This window comes from Camelus bactrianus, chromosome 30, assembly GCF_048773025.1.
Source record: "Camelus bactrianus isolate YW-2024 breed Bactrian camel chromosome 30, ASM4877302v1, whole genome shotgun sequence".
Lineage (NCBI taxonomy): Eukaryota > Metazoa > Chordata > Mammalia > Artiodactyla > Camelidae > Camelus > Camelus bactrianus.
The window spans coordinates 18,159,409-18,181,421 of record NC_133568.1 but is presented as its reverse complement, the minus strand read 5'-3'; the positions used below and the strand labels follow the sequence as shown (position 1 = coordinate 18,181,421).

The window sequence follows — 22,013 nt, the reverse complement described above, 5'->3', positions numbered from 1 at the left end:
TTCTCTGACACCTCATTCTCCTCTGTGCTCAGCATACGGGCTGAAAGTAAGGAGGCAGCAAAGTCTGTTCAGTCCCCAGTCTTCTGCCACACAGCTGCGTGTCAGACGTGGGTTTGCTTTTATCATTTACAGCCTGAATTTCTTTCTTGGTAAAGTTGCCTGTCCCCATAGGTGACTTACAATTATTTAATGAAGCTGATAACTAATCTCCTGTATCATTCTCCATTATTTGTAGAACTAACATCCATAATGCAACAATAGAAAAGCAAAATGAGTGAAGATGAGAAAAAAGATAGCAAGATATCAAAACAGAGTAATAGGTAAGACAATATAAATAGAACCTCCTACAGAATGGCCTCTTCCCTGCAAGATGGAGAGTAAACACTTTTGAGGCAGAATCTAAAGTGACACAAATTTATAAGCTCCAGGATGGGTTTATTTTTTAAAATGCTTGGAGTGGTATCTCTTTAGGAACCCAAAGAACTGCTGTGAAATAAACTCCTATTTATCCATAAAGCAGCTGGATATTTAAAACTGAAAATCCTGTGCAATCTAATCATTTATGTTCAAAATGGTAATAGTTAACATCTACGGAGTACTCAGTCGATGCCAGGCACTGTGAAAATGTGCTACATCATTACCTCACTTAATATTCTTAACCATTTATGAGGAGGGAGGTTTCCCCATTTGATAGATGAGAAAACTGAGTTCAGAAAGTTTACTTAACTTGCCCAAGACCACAGACCTAGGAAGCCACACAGCCTGGGTTTGAATCCAGGTTTTTTTTTTTCCTTTGATCTTATAATGGTCACCGGCAGGTTTTGCAAGCTTCTGAAGTGTCTTCTGAATTACCGTGTGAAAATTGCTTCTCTCGTGTAATACCGTATTTTAATACTAAGTCTGTTTCATGGTCTGCCATGTCTCTGTAAGTTTTGTAGGATAAAACCACCTCGTGGACCTAAGTCAGACTCCTACTTTCACGGGATATTGTATCTAATAAAATCATAAATGTGAAAAAGCCTTTGAAAAATATAAAAGCATTCTACAGAGAAATGAAGACGCCATCACTATGAAAAAATCAAGGTATTCTCAGTAGCCCAGAATAGTTTGAATCAAAACACCTGCTTCCCTAACCAAGTAGCACACCGGTAACATGTGAACGAGCTACCTTTTCACCTCCCCAGTCCTGGGACTGCAGAACCACGCGTCTGTTAAGAGGCTCGGCGTTAGAAACTCGTGCTCTTCCAACTTACTTCTGGGCCACCACCACTTGCTTGGCTCAGCGGGACACATTTATGTCACGAGTTTCTCTTTAACAGGCACAGAAACGCCTAATAACGCAACAAAGTGTTAAGATGCAACCGAATATACAAGCTACAATTCGGCCTCCACCAGGTGAGCTGATTTACCGACCCCGCCCGGGTTTTCAGGGTAAACACCCGCCACGTTAACTAACAGGGGGGCGGGGTCCCCTGATTAACGGCCCCCTTCAGGGTCTCACCTGATCTTCCAGGAGTTTCCCCTCTTCCGTATGTGCGAGGTTTGGAAAGCGCATTAAAGCAGCTCAGGGCAAGAGGATTTAAAACCCCCCAGGAAGAAACGATGAGAGCTCATTACTTGCTCGACCTCGAGTTATGAAGGAAACAGCGGCTTTATTACCAAATGAAACGAGAGGAGGCCTTTCTTCTAAGGGACTTTAATGAGACAGACCACGCTGTAGAAATTGTGCTATTTCAGGTTTGGAAGGGCAGCTTGTGAGAGCCGCTGTAGCTTTTCAATTCCTCTTTTCCTGCCTTATTCTACTAAGGAGAACTTGAGTGCGGGAAAGGACAGTGTAGGCTCTCGAGGGGGGAAAGCAAACGTTGACCTGACCCTGGTCCTTGGAAATCAACTGACAACAGGAAGGAAGTTTATTAACCCCTCTGCTCCACCCCCTCCTTCTCCCGGGGTGGAGATCGACTCCTCCTCCTGGTCGGGCGACCCTGGAGTAAAATGCCAGCAGCCGCCTGCTTCCCGCACCCTGAGCAGCGCTCCCAGCCGAAGAGGCAGGAGGCGAGGGTGCCGCCCAAAGCCGAGTGGAGTGAGCCTGTCCATCCGGCGTGAACATCCTGAGCGATACCGCCCGGACTCCACGAGCCTCGTGACGGCCAGGCACCACCGCAGGCGCCCCGTTGACGTGCCTCTCTGCCAAGTTGGCGCTTTGCACCCCAGCTCCCACCTTGATCCCCCAAACCCCAGTGGCTTGTGCAGGTGGCGCAAACGCCCCCGCCCTCGGGCGCCCCCTGCCGGGGAGAGGGAAAGCGGCGGTGCGCGGAGGAGCCTGGCGCAGGGCGGGGAGAGAGCTCCGGCGCCGGGAAGAAGCCGGGAGCTTCCCTGATGGTGCCGCCGCTTCCGAGCCGGGGAGGAGCAGCGAGGGGGCAGCTGGGCAAGAGCCTGGGTCCGCTGCTGCTGCTCCTGGCGCTGGGACACACGTGGAGCTACCGGGAGGAGCCTGAGAACGGCGACAGGTAAGCGCTGCCAGCCCCTGCTCGGTGCACGCCCAGCTTTCGGGTGCGGGCTGTGACCCACCACCCACCCCCGCGGTGACCCGCATGCCCTCGCTCCCTCGGGCTCTCAACTTCCCAGGAGACTTTAATTCTGCTCTCGCGTTAGAGCCTCCGCTCCCTCACTCCGGGCTCCCCCATCTGTGAGTCGGGGCCCCGGGACACCCCCGCCCCGCCGTCCTGCCACCCTCCAGGGCTCTGCTTCTTCACCTCTTCTTATCCTGGGGCTGAATTCTCTCTGTTGGACCCTCGCCTGGAGAGTCTCCGGCCTCGGAGTCCGCTCTGCGTCCGCTCTTAGCGGACGAGCGGCTGCTCGGCGCGCGGGACGCGGATGCCCAGCGCGCACTGTCTCCGCTCTCCCCGCGGAAAACCAACAGAGTTCCTCCAACTTTTTCACAGAGAAATCTGCTCAGAAAACAAAATCGCCACGACCAAATACCCGTGTCTGAAGCCTTCGGGCGAGCTCACCACGTGCTTCAGGTAAGTCTCGGGGCTCTGCCGAGTCCGCCGCCGCGCGCCCCGGGCTGGCTGGGGAGGCGGCGACGCAGAGGAGCGGTTTGGAGGCGCGCTCGGGGAGCAGGGGCCACGGTGGTGCTGGCACGGGCTGGGTGGGTCAGCGCTCCTTGGTGCCAGCCTTTGTGTGTGTGTGGCTGCTGGGCCAGAGCAGCGATGGGCAGCTCAGCATTTGCGGCTAGTCTGTGCCCTAAGATCCTGAGGGAGGCGGTTTACTGCCCTCTGGGATACTTGAGTGGTGGAGGTTGGAGGAGAGAGGTTGAAAGTTTATAAGGAAAGTGGATCGGATTGTGGGTGTAAACAGTGAGGCAGAGCAAAGACAGATGGTTGCTTTTGCATTTGTGATTTGTTTTGAAAATACAGAGTCAACAACAAGGAAATACTTGGCCCTTGACTGTCTTTTTGACCTTCTGCCGGGACAGAGTGTAACACTGTCACGGCCTCTGTGGGCAAAAGGCGGGCCGAGAGGGGGAGGATGTGGGCAGCCGATGGGGTTGTCGTAAGTGAAAATAAAAAGCATCAAGGTTGTTGAACCACAAGAAGGGGGAGGAACTGTCTTCCTAAATGTTCCGTCCACACATCACCTGGGTGCTCGTTTAATCAGTCACCTGGGTATTTGTTAAAACTAAACTGGGATAGGGCTGGGGAAGGTGTAGTTTGAAAAATGCTCCCAGGAGTTTCTTATTCTTGACAAGTGATATCACTGTTCCCTGCTTGCAGCCTTTTGGAGCTGAGGGTCGATTTGCAGTCATTATAGGCTTCTGTCCCAGTGCCCTCACTGGAAGGAGGCATGTGTGCTTAAACACTTAAACTGCTTCTGAAAGGTACTGTGCAAGGTACAAGGATCACACACTCCTCCAGACTCTCTCTCTGTCTCTGGGAATCATGCACTGTTCAGGGCGCCAGGATAAATACTGGGTAGTACAAGATAACACGGCAATCTTCAAAAGTGAACTTGAAAGAGAAGTTGTCCTAACGATGAATCATAATACTTACAACTGAAAGAAACCTTTCAGATGCTCAAAGGTTCAGGTGTAAGTGGTTCCAGGGCTGGGCTGGTCAGTTTAGAGGTAGGAAGCTACCATCAATGACATCACAGACCATGTTGTAACATCTGGCAGTGGAATGACACTGATTGCTTAAGTGAAGCAATGATCACATCTTATCCTTGGGAAGAGCTCCCTTCTCTGGGTCGTGGGCGGTGAACACTGAACAGAGGTGTGTGAGTTGGTAGGAAAGGAGGGTGAACTGTTCAGTTGGCAGGCTGGAAGAGGTTAACTGGGTAAGCAAGGTCGCCCAGCTGGTGACCTGACCTGCTGGTGCTGGCACCAGGACTCTGCCTGGTTCCAGCTCTGTGTTTCATCCACATTATTTCTTAGGACACATTTTTTCCCCTGTTACTACAGCATAAAACCTCTAATTTAACATGGAAAGTGTCCCTGAGATGATTTGCTCATTTATTTGGTCCCTGAAGGTCAGATTGCACATAAGTCAGTGACAGTTACAGAATGCATGTCCAATTTTCAGAAACCATTGGTGCCTGATGAATGTCCTAAGCTGATTTCATTCGTTACGCTGTTACTGTTGTTTTTCCCAGATTTTAAAAACTGTTTCTCTTAACGCGAAGACTTGACACTAGCAATGTCTTGATGTGTTTCATTAACCCAAAGGAAGAGCTTATGAAAGCTAACAAAAAGGATATTTATGTCTCGGAGAAGAACACAAGAGCTCTGTTTAGGAGAATGTGAGGGGTAGGATGTTTTCACCTGGAGAAAATAGTAATGGTCCCTGTGAATCTTAAGTGTCTTTTCTTGGTTTTCTTAAGAGTTGTGCATGTACTTCATCGGTCTTACACAATTTCTATCATTTAGTCCCTTCCTCAAGACAGTCAGTTGGCAGTTGCTGCCCCCACTTTGAACCCCAAAAGTGGAATAATGCTGTGTGCTTGTTGGTTTGTGAATCCTAATTGTCCTGGCCCTGTAGACCCTTGCTACTCCCAGTGTGGTCTGGCAATTGGCACAGGCATCATCTGGGAGCTTGTATTGTCTCAGGGCCCCTGCCCAGACCTCCTGAATCAGAACCTGTGTGCTAATGAGATGTGCATTAAAGCTTGAAGTGCTGCTATAGAAACCAATGTCCTTAACCCGAGTCATGGTGCAAACCTGTTTAGACAGATCCTCAGGAGCTCAGAGGCCTCGGCAGATGAGCGGGTAGACAGCCCTTTACCATGTTAACGTAAAAACGGAGAACCTTCCTTCCAGGAAACCAGACTCTTCAACTGTTGGATGACCCTTAATTAAGCAGTAAGTCGTGGAGCAGAGATACTGTTTGGGGAATGCTATCTGACCACATAGAAACCTACTCTTATCAGATGTCTTTTAGCGAATGGCTTTTAGCACAAGAGAAAGAACTCCAAAAGTCACTTGTGAATTTGTAGAGAGTAATCTTTTAAAACTGACTTAAAAAAATCATTGATAGGGAGGATCAAATTAATTCTAAAAGTGAGTGTGGTAGGTGTGAGTAACCTGATCTGCCATTATTTCTAAAAGTGTATGGAGACTTACATGATATGGAAGAGACAGATGGATTCAAATTAACCGTTATTCTGGACCCGACCACCATTTTTGTACACTTCTGTTTTACATGGTTTTACCTAAGCAGCACCTTTCTGTGTTAGCCATATGTTAAATGATAATTTGAGGGTTGACTATTCAGCACTGTTCTGTGCACCTTATGTACACGTATCTCTAATCCTCAGAGCCACTCTGAGGTGGTAGTTTTATTGTCTCAGCTTTACAGAGGAGGGAACCGAAACCCGGGGATTAAGTCAACTTGCTCAGAGTTACAAAGTTAATACATGTGAGAGCCAGGACTCGGACCCAGGTTTGTCTGTCTTCAAAGCCTGGGCCCTTTTATCATCCCACTGGTGTCTGCAGATGAGGCTGAACTTGCCAGATCCTAGGATCTAAGTAAGGAAGAAGACTATAAGTTTAGATGGCTATAAACTCAGTAGGAGCAGTTGGATAACTCCAGCATCCACTGTGAGCATAATAATTTTCTGAATTACCATTGACCTTGAGATCTGTCTCAAACAATTGACTATATTATCACATTATACATAAAATGGGTTCATATATGTCTAGCTTTCTTTTCTTGTAGGATTTCATCTTAATCACAGGCTCTGTGTCTTGAGAGAGTCTTGCCCGATGTGCATTGTGCCGAGTACTGAATGCTTGTGAATCACTGAGTGAATGCTAGTGGCTGCTTAAGTTTAGAGTACATGTTTTCTCTGTCATAGTCAGACAGAGGGTGTTCTTTTACCAATAAAGATTTCAGAGTTGGTGTGACTTATCTAGACTATGTGCTTGGTTTGGCTAGAATAAATTTAAAGTCACCTTGGCATTACCGCTCTTGGGGCTATTAAAGTTCTTTCTACAAGTCAACTTTTTTCCTCCTTTCTCAGACTACATAATTTGAACAAAAGATTTGTTCACCTTTCCTTTATTGGGTCTCATATCAAAATGACATGTTAAATGACATGTTAAAAATAAAGAAGTACATGTGAGTGTCAGTGTCAAGAAATCAACCTTTATTAGGTCTGTCTGATAAAATGCTAACTCTTTGCATCCAATGATCAATTAAGGATTTGAACGTTTATTAGGAGCTTCAACTAGTCCCAGAAAACACTTGAGCACGGTTCCTGGTCAAGGTTTACAGACTGGATTTTTAGACCAAAGCCTTTGCAACTGTAACCAATATACGATGTACACGAAGGTGCACAAAGTTACACAGTTTTGTATTATGCTATCAATGATGAGGAAGTGATGAGAAGCAGCCAGATATGGCTTTTTGGGCATGAGAAGAATTGTTGTTCAACTTGGTTTTCTTTAATATGGGATGTTGGATTGCATCAGCTATGATTTATGCTTTATGGTTTATGCATCTGCAATGGGAGGCTCTCAGCTGTATTTGTCCCATCAGTGGTGTCTTGTTAGGGTCGTATTCCCATGGGAAATAGTGACCTGGGGATGCAAAAATTCCCCCTTGTAGATAGTGCAGCAGTGTTGCCAAATCCTCTTAAAATGAGGAAGTTAGGGTGATATTTCTGCAAACGTATTGGAAACTGGAGAGCAAGAAGGTGCTTTAATGGGAGCACCACCAGGCTGGGAGCGTCGGGCTCTAGCTAAGGCACCATCAGAGGAAAGACAAGAATGTGCTATCTGGCAGGTCACAGAGTTCCTACAGAGGGCTTTAATGACAAAACATGCACGGTGGAAACTCTCTGCCCCAGTTTGAATTGCGATTCCACTTGCTTGGCGACCCTTGAACATTCCTGAATCTCTGTGCTTTAGTCTTCTCTGTTTGAATAAATGAGTTCCAGAGCTCCAGTGAAGACAGATGAGTTGCTGTATGTGGGAAGCACTCAGTGGGTACTGCCTCTCAGGCTCACTGCGGCAACTCCCTGAGTCTGGCATGGTGAGTGCACATAGTGGAGTTTTGAGTTCTGAGCTTTACAATAGACATTTTTGAAAGAGCAGGTTCAGACCATCGCCAGCAACACTGGGGGTGTTTCTGCAGCAGCCCATCAGCTGTTTTTATATGCTTTCCCAAATGTAGGCTAGCCCAGAAATCTGGTGCCTTGGGAAAATTACAAAGAGGGTATCTGCTTCCTACCTCCTTCCCGACTACACAATGTGCTCTATTCGTGTGATAGATAGTAGGAGCCAGCAGAAGACTTCGTCAGTCAATTTTAGCGGCTCTTAGACTTTTGCCTCTTACCCAGGATCTTTTTTTTGAGGGGGGGGGTGATAATTAGGTTTATTTTATTTATTTTTAGTGGCGGTACTGGGGATTGAACCCAGGACCCTCGTGCATGCTAAGCACACACTCTACCACTGAGCTACATACCCTTCCTCCTTGAAGGGTCTTATTGACAGAGATGAGACTAGTAATCAGGTCGTCAGTCTGGTTATGGTCTCTCCCCACTGCCCCTCCATCCTGTGGCCAGCATAGCTAAGAACAGGCACTGAGGGCAGCTCTTGGCTCAGTCAGGGCTTGTGGTCCCCCTTTCAGAAAGCATTTGTATCTTCACAACTATTGTCCATATTTCAGCCATAAGGAGGAAGTGGTACAGATGTTAAGAACAGAGCAGGGGACGGATGGGGGTGGTTTTGTGCAAAACTGCTTGCATCCCAGACGTATTGGAGGCAGCCTGTTTCTCGGTTAGACCGTCTCTCCCACTGGATGGTTAGCCTGATGAGCGCTGGCATCATCTGTCCCTCATCCACGACTGCACCCTCACTGGCTCGCCCCGTGCTTGGACAGGGTTCTGTACGCACTGCTGAGTGACTGAGTGAATGCTATGTCACAGTAAGCAATGAGATTTGACCCAAATCTTTTAGGCCTTCCAGAACTTGTATTGCTAGCCAAGGATGCCTCCTTTTCTAGCTTAGAAACCGGCTTACTTGAGCTTCTGAGAGGCTGCCATTGTTTGCATTAGTTCTCCCCTTCGCCTGTTTCGTTTTGGTTACTAATGGGTTACAGGTACTGATTCTGGTAGCTATTGCTGACTCCGTGAACTTGTTACTCTAAATGACCTGAAGAGGATGTGGGCATCCTGCCCGATATGTTGACTGCCCTGCAGACACTGGCTTTGAAGCAGTGTCAGATTGCAGTTTTAAAGGGGATCCCACTGCCCCCAACACCCTTTTACTGAATCTGAAGAACAGGTGTCAGAGGAAGATGGGGGGTTTCGGCTCAGGCATGGTTCTGTCTCACTTTTCACTTACTCTTTACAAAACAAGGTGAAACAATAGGAAACAACTAACAGTTGAACTGAACACAAAAGGCCATGCTTTCGCTGGTGTCCTTTGAGACTGGCTCTGGTTGCCGCTCTCATTGTCCCTGAAGTTATTGATGCCTGACTTCCTACATTCACTTCACTTCATCTTTTCTAAGTGCAGCTGGGGAGTGGGTGCACCCAAAAAAAGCAGATAGGCGCTTTCTTCTAGAATACCCTATTTTCTCAGGAGAAAGGTTGCATTTCAATCAGTAGTTTAAGTGTCCGTTGTTCAGCTTCTGCAAACTTACTGCCTTCCTTCCCAGGGGGACTCTTACTGCTTCTCTGTGTTGGGGGTCCTGCCTGAAGCAGAGGATTGCTGACTATCCAGAAAATGAAGGTCTCAATCCTGGCTGTTCATTGCTTTTATTTGGGGGATGAGAAGGTCCTCAGCTGTAATGTCTGCAGCTTCCCTTCTTCCTTTGCCATGAAGCCATTTACCAATTTCTAAGCTTTACCAACAGTTTTTGTTCATTTATTTCAGAGCCTACTATGTTCCAAGCACAGTTCTAGGCTCTTAGAGTACATATGTGACTAAAGCAGGGAACCCCTCCAAACCTCTGCCTTCATGGAATGCATGGATTTTAATTTATCTTTCAGTAAAGGAATTTCCAGCCAGTGATGTCCTTTGGGACTTTTATAAGACGATGGTTTTTGGCACACATCTGATTAATGTCACATTCGGGGGCTAAGAGCTTAATTTCCTGTGGCCCAGCTGTGTTCTTTCAGCAAAAGAAACCCCACAGTTTCAAGCCAGGGACACAAGAACCAAGGGGTGGTCTTAACATTTGTGTGTGTGTGTGTGTGTGTGTGTGTGTGTGTGTGTGTGTTTCCCCCTGCTAGCACGACATTAGCACGTGCCACAGGTCTCTTGCATCTCAGGATTATTGGAATGTGGAGGCATTACAAAGAGGGCAAATTCTCTGGCTGTGTGCCCTGTGAGGTAGATGGCCGCATCAGAAGTGGCCCACTAAGAAGAAATGGCTCCTAGGGTCCAGGTCCACCTCTGCCCAGGTCAGCCTCCTGCTTTCCAGCAGTCACTTTAAACAGTGTTCTGAGAAGATGTGCCCCTCCAACATTCCTCGATTCCCTTAATTCATTACAGATCTGTGTTGAGAAATGTCTCTGAAGCCCCTGGGCAATTTTTTTTCATCCTGAAATACCTGTGTGGGGCAGGATGGTGGTATGTCTACATGGTGAATCCTAATTAGGCAAAGTAAGTTTTCAGCTTCACAGTGTGGTCTGTGGGAGTCAAAAGCAGGTGTGAGAGCTTGGAAAAGAGTATGTTGCCTCCTTGTTCAGTGTGGTAGAACGTGGACTAGATCTTCCCATGCCTGTGATGACTTCAGGAACTTGGATCACATCTGTTCTAGCCTTATCTAGGCTCAACCTTGTCCCTGTTGGGGTGAAGCAACCGCCATCCTTGGTCCTCTGGGAATGGCAGGGGCAGCTGTCAGCCCAGTCGCTGGGACAGAGAACCGGTGGGAAGCCAGGAGGGCCCTCTCCACTAGGATCTATTTCTAAAAGTTTGGGATAAAGCAGGAATTGGCGAAGTAGGGTCTGTGGCATGTTTTTACACAACCCATGATCTAAGAATTTTTTTAAAACTTTTTTAAAGAGTTAAAATATGCAACAGACCTTACTTGATCCCCAAAGCCAGATAATTTACACTCTGGACCCTTCCAGAGATAGTTTGCCAATTTCTAAAAAGTTATCTTAATACAGAGACTGGGGATTGGGGTCTACATCCAGATGTAACCTTGTCCACAGGTCTGAGTCCTCACAGAGGTAACTCTGCAGGGCATTTAGTCAGCTTTCCCCTCTTTGGGGTTTTTCCCTGTGTATTGTCTGACTGTACTGTATCTGGATCTTCTGGCCTGAGCATCTTTGATTGCGACTTGGTTTCCTAGGAACCAATCATAGTTACTGTTGAGCTGGAATTCCTTTTCCAGTCATCTTCCCTTAAATGATACTCTAAGTGAATGTAACTTGTTGGGGTGTTTTTAAGAAGCTGATTTCAGTGCAGGTAGTAAAGTGCTAATTTACTGCTGCTTTTCGACATGTTTTTCACCGAGACTGGTGTTCCTGGGCCAGCTGAGTAATCCTTGGATTGCCTTGGCTAATCTCCCACCATCCTTAATTCCATACTTCCTTAATCCCTGACTTGCATATTGATCATCACGTGCCTTGACTCCAAGCCAACTCTCTCTAAACTTGTTTAGTTTTGAATTTCTGCAGTGAAAAATTTCACATTCAAAAATCAAAGGCTAGTATATTTTACTTGAGGAATGCACATCTAGAAAAACAGTCATTTTCAATGAAGGGCACTCTGAATCGGAATTGGAACATTTCCTTCTATGGCTAAAAAGAATTAAGAGTGCTACTCAGTTGCACGGTGCACAGTATCAGCAATTAAACTTTTGAACTTAAACTCTGGACTGCCTTCTAACAATGTCAACTCTTTCGTTGCATAAAGATCACATGGACTCCTGGAGGGATGCCTTTGGACACTGAGTATGGGGGAAAAGTGATGAAGGAAAGAATTGCTTAAAGGAAATATTCTGAGGAGACAGCAGCAGAGTCTAATGGTGTTTTGGAGAAAGCAAAGGAGTAAAATGTTGGAAGGCATCACCTGACAAATTAGAAAGATAAAGAAGTGCTGTAGGGTATACAGCAAAGAAGGAAAGTACAGGTATGAAAACTTGATAAGGAGTCGAGGGGGTTTCCTGGAGATGAAGTTGGGTGAGAAAAAGATGTCACGCAGGTGCTGTTAACCTTGGTAACAGGCATTTTAATAGATCCTACTAAATGGAGGTTAAATGGAAGGCAGACGAATTATAAAGATTGACAGATTGACAGATGCAGTTTTTGTCACTTGCGTGTGTGTCCAGCACTATTTCCTTGAAGGTCAGAGGCCATCTGAAAGCCAGTGCGGAGGCCATGCCATCCGTGACTTTCCATCCAGCTGTCCCCTCTCCTTGCTTCCACGTGGCGTTGCTCTTGGTAGTCTGTCCATGTTTCATTCTGGAATTTTCCTGTAGTGAAGTGGCTCGCAGCTTTTGTGGTGGAAAATTGGCTCTCTGGGTGTGCCCACCAAGACCACAGAGACTCTTGGTTGAGGAGGCAAGGTCTTCTCTCTAAAATGCACCAGAATTTAGTTCTGGCAGATTCCGAAAGGTTAGAAGAACCTAGAATGCAACATCAGTGGGGTTTTGTCGCTGAGAAATTTTGAAAGACTTCTTTAAAATCAATTTTTACAGATTTCTTTTAACGTTAAGTTACATATGTTTTCTAGAAATCACTCTTGCATACTCTGGCCCAGCTGGGTGGACGTTGGGGAAGAGAAGCTGTTTACAGGAGCCCCGTACTAATGTGGAGGCCACTCTCAGGCACCATTTAAAGAATCTGGAACGCAACTGAGAGAGGAGGGGAGAGGGAGAGGGCGTAGGGAGGGGGCTTTGAATGTAAACCAGCTCACGAAGGAAAGAGGGCCCCGTCCTCTCCTCTCGGTTCCTCTGATGGCTCTGTGTGGGAGGGATCACCCTCGGAAACCAGCATCTCCTCCCCCGAATTCTCAAGGTCCCAGAGCAGGTGTGCAGCAGAGCAGGGTGCTGAGCCGGACAGTCTGAGCCCAGAGCCTGCGTCGTTCCTCAACTCTGGGCTCTTCTGAGAGCCCTGACAAATGCGGTTACCTTGCTTTCCAGCCAACCACAAATTAAAGAGAGACGTTCAGATGAGGGAGGGAGTACGGCTGGAAATGGGGGTGCCAGTCTCACTGGTGACGCTGGTTAAAACATAAGTCCAGCAAGTTACCAAAAGGGGACAAGGGGACCAACCCTCCTCCCCCAAAACTGCACCGCTTCCCCCGGCCTGTTTGTTCGCAAGGAATGCCTGAAAAAACTAGTGTAGACTGGGAAGCTTAAACAAGCGATTTTGTAGTGATTCTGGAGGCTGGAGATTGGAGACCAATGCGGGGGCAGGACAGATCCCTTCTGAGGCCTCTCCTGGGCGTGCAGGTGGCCGTCTTCTCCTTGTGTCTTCAAAAGGTCTTCCTTCTGTGCTTGTCTGTGTCTTGATCTCCTCTGACAAGGACGCCACCTCATACTGTATTAGGCCCTATTTTAATACCTCACTTTAACTCAGTGACCTGTTTGAAAGCTCCTGTTTCTAAAGTCACATTCTGAGGTACTGGAGTTAGGACTTCAGCACATACATTTGGAGGGGACACAATTCAGCCCACCTCCACTAAAACCCTAGCACACACTGGGGCCCTGTAATAGAGCGGACACTTTTCATGCTCACATTTCCACGGGTATCACTGTCAGCCCTGGTGATCCTGAGTTAGCCAATGAAATTACAGTACTGTAAGCAGTACCACTGAAGAAGGATAAAGATTAGACTTGGTCCAGGTGGCTTAAACCCTGATGTTGGTGATGTTCCCTTCTGTGGAACCTCTTTCCCCAGGATGGTGCCCGATGACGGAGGCTGTGATGGATTCTAACTCCTTACAGCACGACATCACTGTTAGAGATGCCGAGGCCCCACCCCAGGCCTCCGGAATCAAAACCTGCTTTGTAACAAGTTGGTTTTCTACGCACATTAAATGGAGACACGCCGTCCTGATTGTCACCACATTTTTCCCTCCTCTCATGTGGCTATTCTTAGCTTCCTGCTTGTAAAACCATAGGCAGGGATTTGCAGCCTAGATTGAATGTTGGAATCACCTGGTGAGCTTTAAAAAGAAAAAACATGCAGTTGTCCAGATAGTGCAGTAAACCAGTAGCATCAAACTCTAGAGGTGGGTGCCAGGTAGCAGGAATTTTTAAAGCTCCTTGAGTGATTGCATTATGCTGTCAAGGTTGAACACCTTGGAGCAAAAAGCAAACGGGGTGGGGTGGGGGTGCAGCCTGGCTCTTGGCCTGAGGAGAGTGGTTCTTGTTTTTCTGTGGCCACTGGGCCTGGGTCCTCCTGTCTCCTACAGCTGCTGCGGGTCCGTGCCCTGGACAGGGAAAGTCACTGCTGAAGACTGTGTTGGTGCCTGCTGTCACCCATCTCTTCTGTCTGGTCCTAGTCTTCTCCTCCTGGCATCTCCTTTCTCCTCTGAGGAGGATGTTTTGGGGGCCGTCAGGCGGAATGAACTCGGCTAAAGCGGATCTAGACGGGGAGACCCTTCCTCACGGCTTCCGTGGTTCTCGAGCTGATCCGTCCTAAATCCCACGGTGCAGATTCCATCACTTCTCATTCCTAGTGCAGCCTCTCAGCTTGGTGTCTGGAGCTGCTTAGTGACTTTTGGTGCATTTTTTAAAAAAATATTTTGCTTTGTTGAGGCGCTGCATGAACCTTCTCCCCAGATGTAAACACAGCTCAGCCTACTATGAATGAAAGGTTTCCAGTGTCAAGCTGTGTTTTTTTTTTTTTTTTTTCCCCTTGCCTTGTAAGTATCAAACACACTCCCCCCCGACCCCCCACCCCCACCCCACAAAGTGTGATAGGAAATCTATGTGCTGGCAGAAGACGGTCTTCCCAGGCCGTTTTTGTTTCTCTTCAGCCCTTTCCTCTGATAACAAAGAACTTCTCAATTCCCAACACAAGGCTTTTTACAAGTTTGCATCAACTTTAGGCTGAAACAGTGTATTTCGTGATTTGACTGCGTAGTTATCACCTAAGACCTATGTTTACCATATGACCTTAAACCAAGCAGTCCCCAAATATGTCTATGTGGAAAACATTGTTATTTTACACATAATTGCATTTTTTGGACTGTTAATAGCAATTATGCAGACTAAATCATAAGAAGAGAAATTATTATAAGTTAAGGAAGAAAATGTAATTGCACCTCGTGGATAGATGTGCAACTGAGATTTTCTTTTTCTTGGGAGGAGGAGGTAATTAGGTTTATTTAGTTATTTTAATGGAGGTACTGGGGATTGAACCCAGGACCTCATGCATGCTGTGCACGCACTCTGCCACTGAGCTCTACCCTCCCCCACTCCTGAGGTTCTTGATGATGCACATCATTGAATTGGAGGTTGGCCAGACAGGAAGTGGCTCATCAGTGACCTGAGTTCTTAATGAACTTTCAGTGTCTGACGGCATGGGGAGCGGGCACTCTTTTAGAAAGGATGTTATAGGGGTGAATTTTTTACAAATCTTAGGTGAAGGTGTGAAATGATCCTAACAATTAGGTACGTGTGCCATCCCACAGCCCTCAAGTCCTTTCCCAGAAACCCCTGGTGTTCGGGAAACACATTTCCAGGTCATGGCACACACGCACATTAGCATCTGTGGGCGGTACCTTGAGAGCAATGACGAAGGATTGCTGAGGGCTGGAGGCTCTGAGACGGGCAGCTCTGGCAGTCCAGCTGCCACCTGCTGTCCTAGGGCCGGAGGAGGTTAAGGTCTGGGCACACTTGGAGCCCCTTCTGGGTGGTCAGAGCTGTGGGGCTGGGACAGGGGATGTGTGCACTTGTGGGGATGCCTGGGGGGGAGACCACCCCCTTGCAGCTCTCGGCCATCGAGTTCTGCTGGTTCAAGCTGTACCTCCACATCTTGCCTCTCCAGTGAATCCTTCCTGGGCTGTTTTTAAAAACACAATTTCTCCCGTCTGTCCTTTAAAATATGACTTGCATCATCTTAGGATGCTTCTTTATCCCTCAGCTTATACACAGCTTGACTCTGGATGGTCCCAACACGTGTGTGCTCGCACAGGTACCTTTGAGGTGATGTCAGCCTTTGTTTTGTGCAGCCCAGGGTGCTGCATGGACCGCGTTTAACGCCTTGTGCCCTGAAGAGATGAGGGTTTCATCTACACTTAGGACTCTACAACTGGGGGGCGTGGCTCCCAAAGGAAATTGCTCCCCTGATGCTGAGGGGAAAACACCTTTCTGGAGGAGTATGTAAAAGGAGAATCATGTTTTGTAGTTAGTGCGAAGGAGCACAAGAAAGAGGAAACCTTCCCTTTTTTTTTTTTTTTTTAAAGCTTTACCGTTTTGATGTGATGATAGATAGCAATTCTTGCCGTTTGCCCATCTTACGTCGTAGCAGTGAAGGACTTAGAACTGAGGCTCCTCCAGTCTCAGCCCTGCAGGGTAATGACAGCCGAGGGACTGAGTGTGTTTTCCTGGTCTTTTCTATCCCTTTACTAACAGACACACTGATGGTTATTACTTACAGAAAGGGGTTTGTTCTGCAGTGGCTTTCTTCACGTTAACACTAGGTGAACACTTACTCATCATTACATAGAATGCAAATCCATTTTTACAGCATGGTATTTTGCAGGATGGTATTTCATTGGATGGATGCTTCATAATTCATCTCTTCACTGGAGAGCCCTTGATAAAGCAGTTAGCAGATGATAAGGGTTTGGGTGAGTTCAGGCTTGAAATTGAAGATGCAGATTTCATATACATCAAGTTTTACCTAAATGAATCAGAAGGAAAGAATCCAGTGTCACCATGTAGCATTTTGGTCTGAAACCTTCAAGACACGGCCCCTAATGTACGGCCCTGCCACTGGCCTCCTAGAACGTGTGGCCGTGGGTCCCTGCAAGCCCCTGGCTCTGATCCTTGGTTGTGAGAGTGTTGGGGCCTTCTGGCGCTGGCGGTCTGTGACTGTGACCCCTCCCTGCCTTGTGGAGAGCAGAGCAACAGGAAGCCAGCTTCTTTTATAGCCCTGGGGGATTCGCTTGCCATAAGGAAGGACACCTTGATGGGGAGATACTATGGGACAGCCTGGGTACTTATCTCTAATCAGCCTTAAAAACAAGAGAGCCATCTGTGAGCTGTCATCTCTCCAAGGCCTTTGAAGAGAAAGAAGAATCCTTCTGCTCCCCAGGTGTGTACTTTTGAAAGCAAGCTCCTTTTCACATCCAGTCTCCCATCACATATATCCAGATCTGGGCTCTGTCCCCACTGCCACCGTCCTGGTTCAGGCCATCATCTCTTTTGCCGCTGTTCTCTTTGCTTCCTGTCCTGTCTCTTACAGCCCATTCCTGTGCTGCAGAAAGTGAGATCCTGAACCTTAAAACAGTTGATGTCCAAGCCAGGCTTAAAACTCCTTAGGTGCCTCCTCATTACCCTTAAAACAAAATCTCTCCTCCTTACCCAAGCCCGTGAGGCTCTGAGTGGTCTGACCGCTGCCTGTCCACTCTTGTTGTATGTTATTCTTCCTCATTTTGGCTCAGTCTCCTGTCCTGAAGTGACCCTTTTACTTGTCTCAAGCTGTTGTCATTCCGTTCCCTCTACCAGGATAAAAGGTCTTCCCCCACTTTTTAAAAAGCCACTAATCTCAGCTCCCAGTCCTTCAGAATTCAGCGTTACCTCTTCCATGAGATGTTCTCCAAGCCCCCTTCTATAGATGTACCCCCTTGTCCCCATGGTTCTCCCGTTTCAGGTCCTTGTTTTATTGTTACAGCGCTTAGAACACCTTGTAGCTTATTTTGTGTCTCTTCCTGGCTGGAGGAGGGGAGGGGCCAGGCCTGCTGTACTTAGGGTCCCCTGCGCCTTGCCCAGTGCTTGGGCCATCTTCATAGCTGATCACATGCTTGTGAAAGGGTAACACGTAGCCACTGCGTTGTGAGACCATCTTCTAAAACTGAGTCGTGTTGATTATTTGTCGATTGAAATTGATACTTGAATCTATTCCAGCTATGTAAGGCCATTTACAATACATAAAATATGAAAAGATAGCGTAAATGGAAAGGACAAAAATGGCCAGATCCTTAAGAAATGGAGCCAGCACTGAGGGTGAGAACGTATCCCGTAAGGATGCAGACTTGGTGTGGGAGGGCCATTTTGCTCTGAGCTCTCTGGCAGCTGGTGAGAAAAGATGGGTTATGAGTCCACATGGTAAAGACTGAACGATACCCAGGAGAAAAACTGTTCTGTATATTAAGAACAAAGAGCAGCTTCACCCGGGGTGGGGGGAGGTCACTTTAAAAAAAAAATACATAACGTGATGGAAATCGTCCCTACAGTGGGCGTGGTAAGTTTCATAGGAACTGTTCTTCAAATGACCTTCAAGTATACACTGATGCTGTCCTGCCAACAGCTTGGTTAAGGCCCATTTGTGGGGCCCATGGGATGCTGTCTTGGCTGCATGGTCATTGCTCTACATGCTGTGTGATAACTGTTGCTGTTCTTTGGTTTATGGCGCTGTCGGCCTCAGGAGATGACCTGCAAGGGCCAGGCGGGGGGACGCACTTTTTGGCTTTCATTTGTAAGGAAAGATTTTCCCATCCTTTTCTTCTCTTCCATCTCCGTCTGTTGTGTTTGTTCTCTAGTGGCATCTTGTACCTTAAACAGTGTTCATCTCCCAGACAGTATTTTGAGAGGGTCTGAACCTTCTTTATCTTCACGTTCCATATCTGTCTCTTTACTCTGGATGAGCCAGCTTTCTTCTCCGTCTCTTGGACGCTGTGAGGCTTTAACTCTGAGCTTAGATGTGTCCTCGGTCACTGGGATTCTAAAAGGAATAGAGGGTAAAAGACTGAGGAAGTGATTTTCCTCAGCCTTGCAGAAGAGGAAAGCCAGTCTTTGCATGCGGGAGCTGTCCACTTGGAGCGAGGCTGCTCAGAGCTGAACTGCTGCGAGGATAAGAAACCCTCATGAGTCTCCTAATCCTGTGTGTGTGTGCGCGCCAGGTGATGCTGTAGATTTTGGTTCATGTTACTTGGTTTTCCCCATAAACAGCTCAAAGTGAAACCAGTCCCTGAACATACCAATCAGGATCGAGTATAAGCAGAATGAACAGATTTTATTTAGCACGATGGGTAGGAAGCAGCACAGAAATTCCTCCTGCAGGGTCAGCTTTAACCCCACAGATGGGATATAATGCAGCAGTTGGCATCACAAGCTGTCACTGTCCCTCACGGAGCTCTCCTCCCTGGGAGCTAGAACTGCTCATGGCAACAGCACATGCTGGGATGCTTGTCTGGGCAGTTGACTGGCTGTGGGTTCTTGCCTTCAACGTTCTTTGTGATCCAAGTTGCAAGTTATCCTAACTCTGGGGGCTTTATTAACCCTCCTGTTGCCATTTGGTGCTTTAAGAAAAGCCATTGGTGGTCAAGAATGTGTTTTAAGAAAGTACAAATGATAGTCTTGAAGATAGAAAAGGAAAGGCCTTTTGAGCAAAACCTGGATATGATTAAATGCTGGGTTTGCTCAGGGATGTTTAGGTTTTCCAGCTACAAGCCTTTGTTATTTATTAAATTCCTGCAGAAAGTAACTTATTGTAAATCTGAAACTTGAGATGCTAAACCCCGTTTCCTCATGGGAGCAGTTATTTTTATAATGCAATTGTTGATTATACGAGGTTTCTTAGAAATGCAAATATTGTGTAATAGCAGCAAGAGTGGATTAGGTTTTTCTGGACAGTGCCAAATACACACTTTAGAAACATAAATTTTGGTTGTGTTCAGAAATACTCTTACTGACTTTGCTTCTAAGTCTAAGTAATGTATGTTAAGCATCTACTGTGTCCCAGGCGATGTGTTAAGCAATATGATTTCCTTTAACCCTCTGGGCAAGCTTATGAGTAACTACGGTTGACCCTTCAACAATGCAGCAGGGCGGGGGGTGGGTAGTGGGGGCAGGTTAGGGGCCTGACCCTCATGTTAAAAATCTGGTATAACCGGTAGTTGGGCCCTTCTGCCCGCCCCTGGCCCCCAGCTGTATTTACTACTTAAAAGTCCACGTTTAGAGGGGAGGGTGTAGCTCAGTGGTAGAGCATGTGCTTAGCATGCACGAGGTCCCAGGTTCAGTCCCCAGTACCTCCATTAAAAAAAAAAATCCACGTATAAGTGGACACATGCAGTTCAAACTCCTGTTGTTCAAGGCTCAACTGTTTTTATTCATCATTTTACAGATGAGGTAAATTAAGGCTCAGCCTGTCAAGTCCCTGTCTCAACGTCACACGACTTGCACTTGTCCGAGCCATGGTGTTGCATTTCTGGTTTTGAAAGTTTATTCTGTACTCATTCCTTAATCAGACTTAATTGTTGTTTCTAGTCATTTCTTGCCATGTAACAAACTTCCCCATCTCCTAGTGGACTAAATGATGATTTTATTGCTCACAGTTCTGTGGGTTTGCAGTGCGGGCAGGGCTCAGTGGGGATGGCTTGGCTCTGCTCCACCTGTTCTAGAGGCTCAGCTGGGGCTGGAGGAGCCAAGATGGTTTCATTCATGTGGGGTGGGGGGTCCTGGGGGGGTGTGCTTGGTGCTGGCCACCGGCCTCAGTGCCTACACTGTCCTCCAGGTGACTCCCTCCACCTGGGCCCTCTTCATTTAGGGGTGTAGGCAGGTCTGCCTTCAAGACGGTGCAAGCACTCTGAGAGTTCAGAGATGGAAGCAGGGGTGGGAAGGAGCTTTGAAGGCCTAGGGGAGAGGATCGCTCAATGGTAGGGTGCACGCTTAGCATGCGTGAGGTCCTGGGTTCAATCCCCAGGGCCCTCTTTAAAAAAGAAAAAAGTTTTAAATGCCTAAATTCCTGAAGGCTGGAACTTGCATCGGTCACTTTCAGTGTGTACCATTGATCAAAGCAGAGGAGAGAGAGCCAGCGCAGACTGAAGGTGGGGGTGGGGGTGGTCTGTGCAGACGAATGGGAGGGCTGTTGGAGGCTACTGCTGAAGGTCTGGAAACTGTCAATGTCTCAGTGCCACCCTGTGGACCCTAATCCTTCTTCTCTTGACACCTTTTTTTCTCTTTTGACTTTCAGTCTCATGGGTGCTACTATGATTCTCCAAACAGCCACTTCTTGGCTACAGATTGTAGCCCCTTTTTATTTCTGTGCATAAAGCAGTTAGAGCTTTTGAGCCCCAGCTTCCAGTTGGATTATACCTGCTTACATGTACTTCTATTCTGTGTGAGAAAGACAATCCCACGTCCGTGCCTAAAGGCCTTGCTGCTTTCTTCTCCCATCCTTTTGAATGCTCGTTTCCTTTGAATGCTCACCTCTTGCTTGAATTCATTCCATCTCTGTAGGTACCTCCAAACGAGCATCCTTTCCGCCTACTCCTTATTGTCAGTGGGGCCGACATTCTCCTGGCTCATTAAAGCTGCCCTCTTGGAGTGAGTTTTGATCTTTTGTACCTTCCCTGTGTCCTTTCCTCTATCTAACCCAACACATAATAACAGCCTTTGAACATGCCTTTTCCCTTCCCCTTCGTGAGTCGTGCTCAGGCTTGTGTCACCTCATCCCTCACCTGACAGTCTTCAAAGTGGTCGCCCTCCCTGCCTTACCTCCCCCCCCGCCCCACTCTCTGCTTCCTGCAGCCGCTGGTCTTGGGAAATGCTACTAATGAAACCGACATTCTGCCATTTCCCTCCTCAAGGACCCTCCCCTCCCACCAGTCACTTCTCTCTGCTGGGGGCTTGAACTGCTTTCCTGGTGTTTGGGACCTGTCAGCAGCTCCTGCCTGCCTCTGCCAAACTTGGTGATGCTCAAGTGAGCATTCCCCCCTGGTGTTGTTCAGCTGCCCTCTGCAGAGCTCTGCTTGAGGCCGAATGGTGGCATAGCTTTGAATGTCAGTCTTGGGTTTAGATTTTATTGTGAAAGGTTTCTGAAATGCTTGGTGCAGCAGGGTGATAAGACAGAACATTGAGAAGGCTGATTGCGGCGGGGCTTGTGCCTGGGAGTGAATAGAATGTTTTGCTCAGGAGGAGATGGGCAGATCTACTTGGAAGTAGAGCCCCCAGGGAGGTGGTTACATGGTTGGAGCTGTAAAGGACATGGGCCACGTGTAGGAGCTGTGTAGGCAGTGAGCTGTCCCACTGCTGAGAACACACATGTGTGACTTGAGGCAGGTCTGAATTAGGAAGGAGGCTGATAACATCTTCCCTGAGGATCATCTGTCCACACTAAGCCCCATCTCCTCGTCTCAGACATGTGTTCGTATTTTACTTATTTTTCTACCCCACCTGAGAGGACAGAATCTTACTATTTATATGTTAATTGAAAACTGCAATGGACGGAATGCTTGTATCCCCCTCAAATTCATGTTGAAACCTAATCCCTGTTGCAATGGCATTTGGAGGAGGGGCCCTTGAGAGGCGATTAGATCAGGGGGTGGCGCCCTCGTGAGTGGGATTCGTGTCCTTATCCAAAGGGGCCCGAGAGCCCAT

At 47.4% G+C, this 22,013-nt stretch overlaps 1 protein-coding gene across 4 annotated transcripts in view; it reads left to right on the top strand.

Moving 5' to 3' along the window:
* Window positions 1-1,521: 1,521 nt before the first annotated feature.
* The window catches only part of CCBE1 (collagen and calcium binding EGF domains 1), a 177,176-nt gene continuing 156,684 nt past the window's right edge, over window positions 1,522-22,013 (top strand). For 3 of the 4 annotated variants that reach the window (XR_006727100.2, XR_006727099.2, XM_010961291.3), the window contains exons 1-2: window positions 1,597-2,507; window positions 2,943-3,023. Coding sequence is in view for 2 of the 4 variants with exons in the window: in XM_010961291.3 (XP_010959593.1) it covers window positions 2,377-2,507; window positions 2,943-3,023 (212 nt within the window). In the remaining 2 variants the exon portion in view is untranslated. Of the gene's footprint in view, window positions 2,508-2,942; window positions 3,024-22,013 lie in introns of all 4 variants that reach the window. The other variant, XM_045521471.2, reaches the window with a different exon arrangement.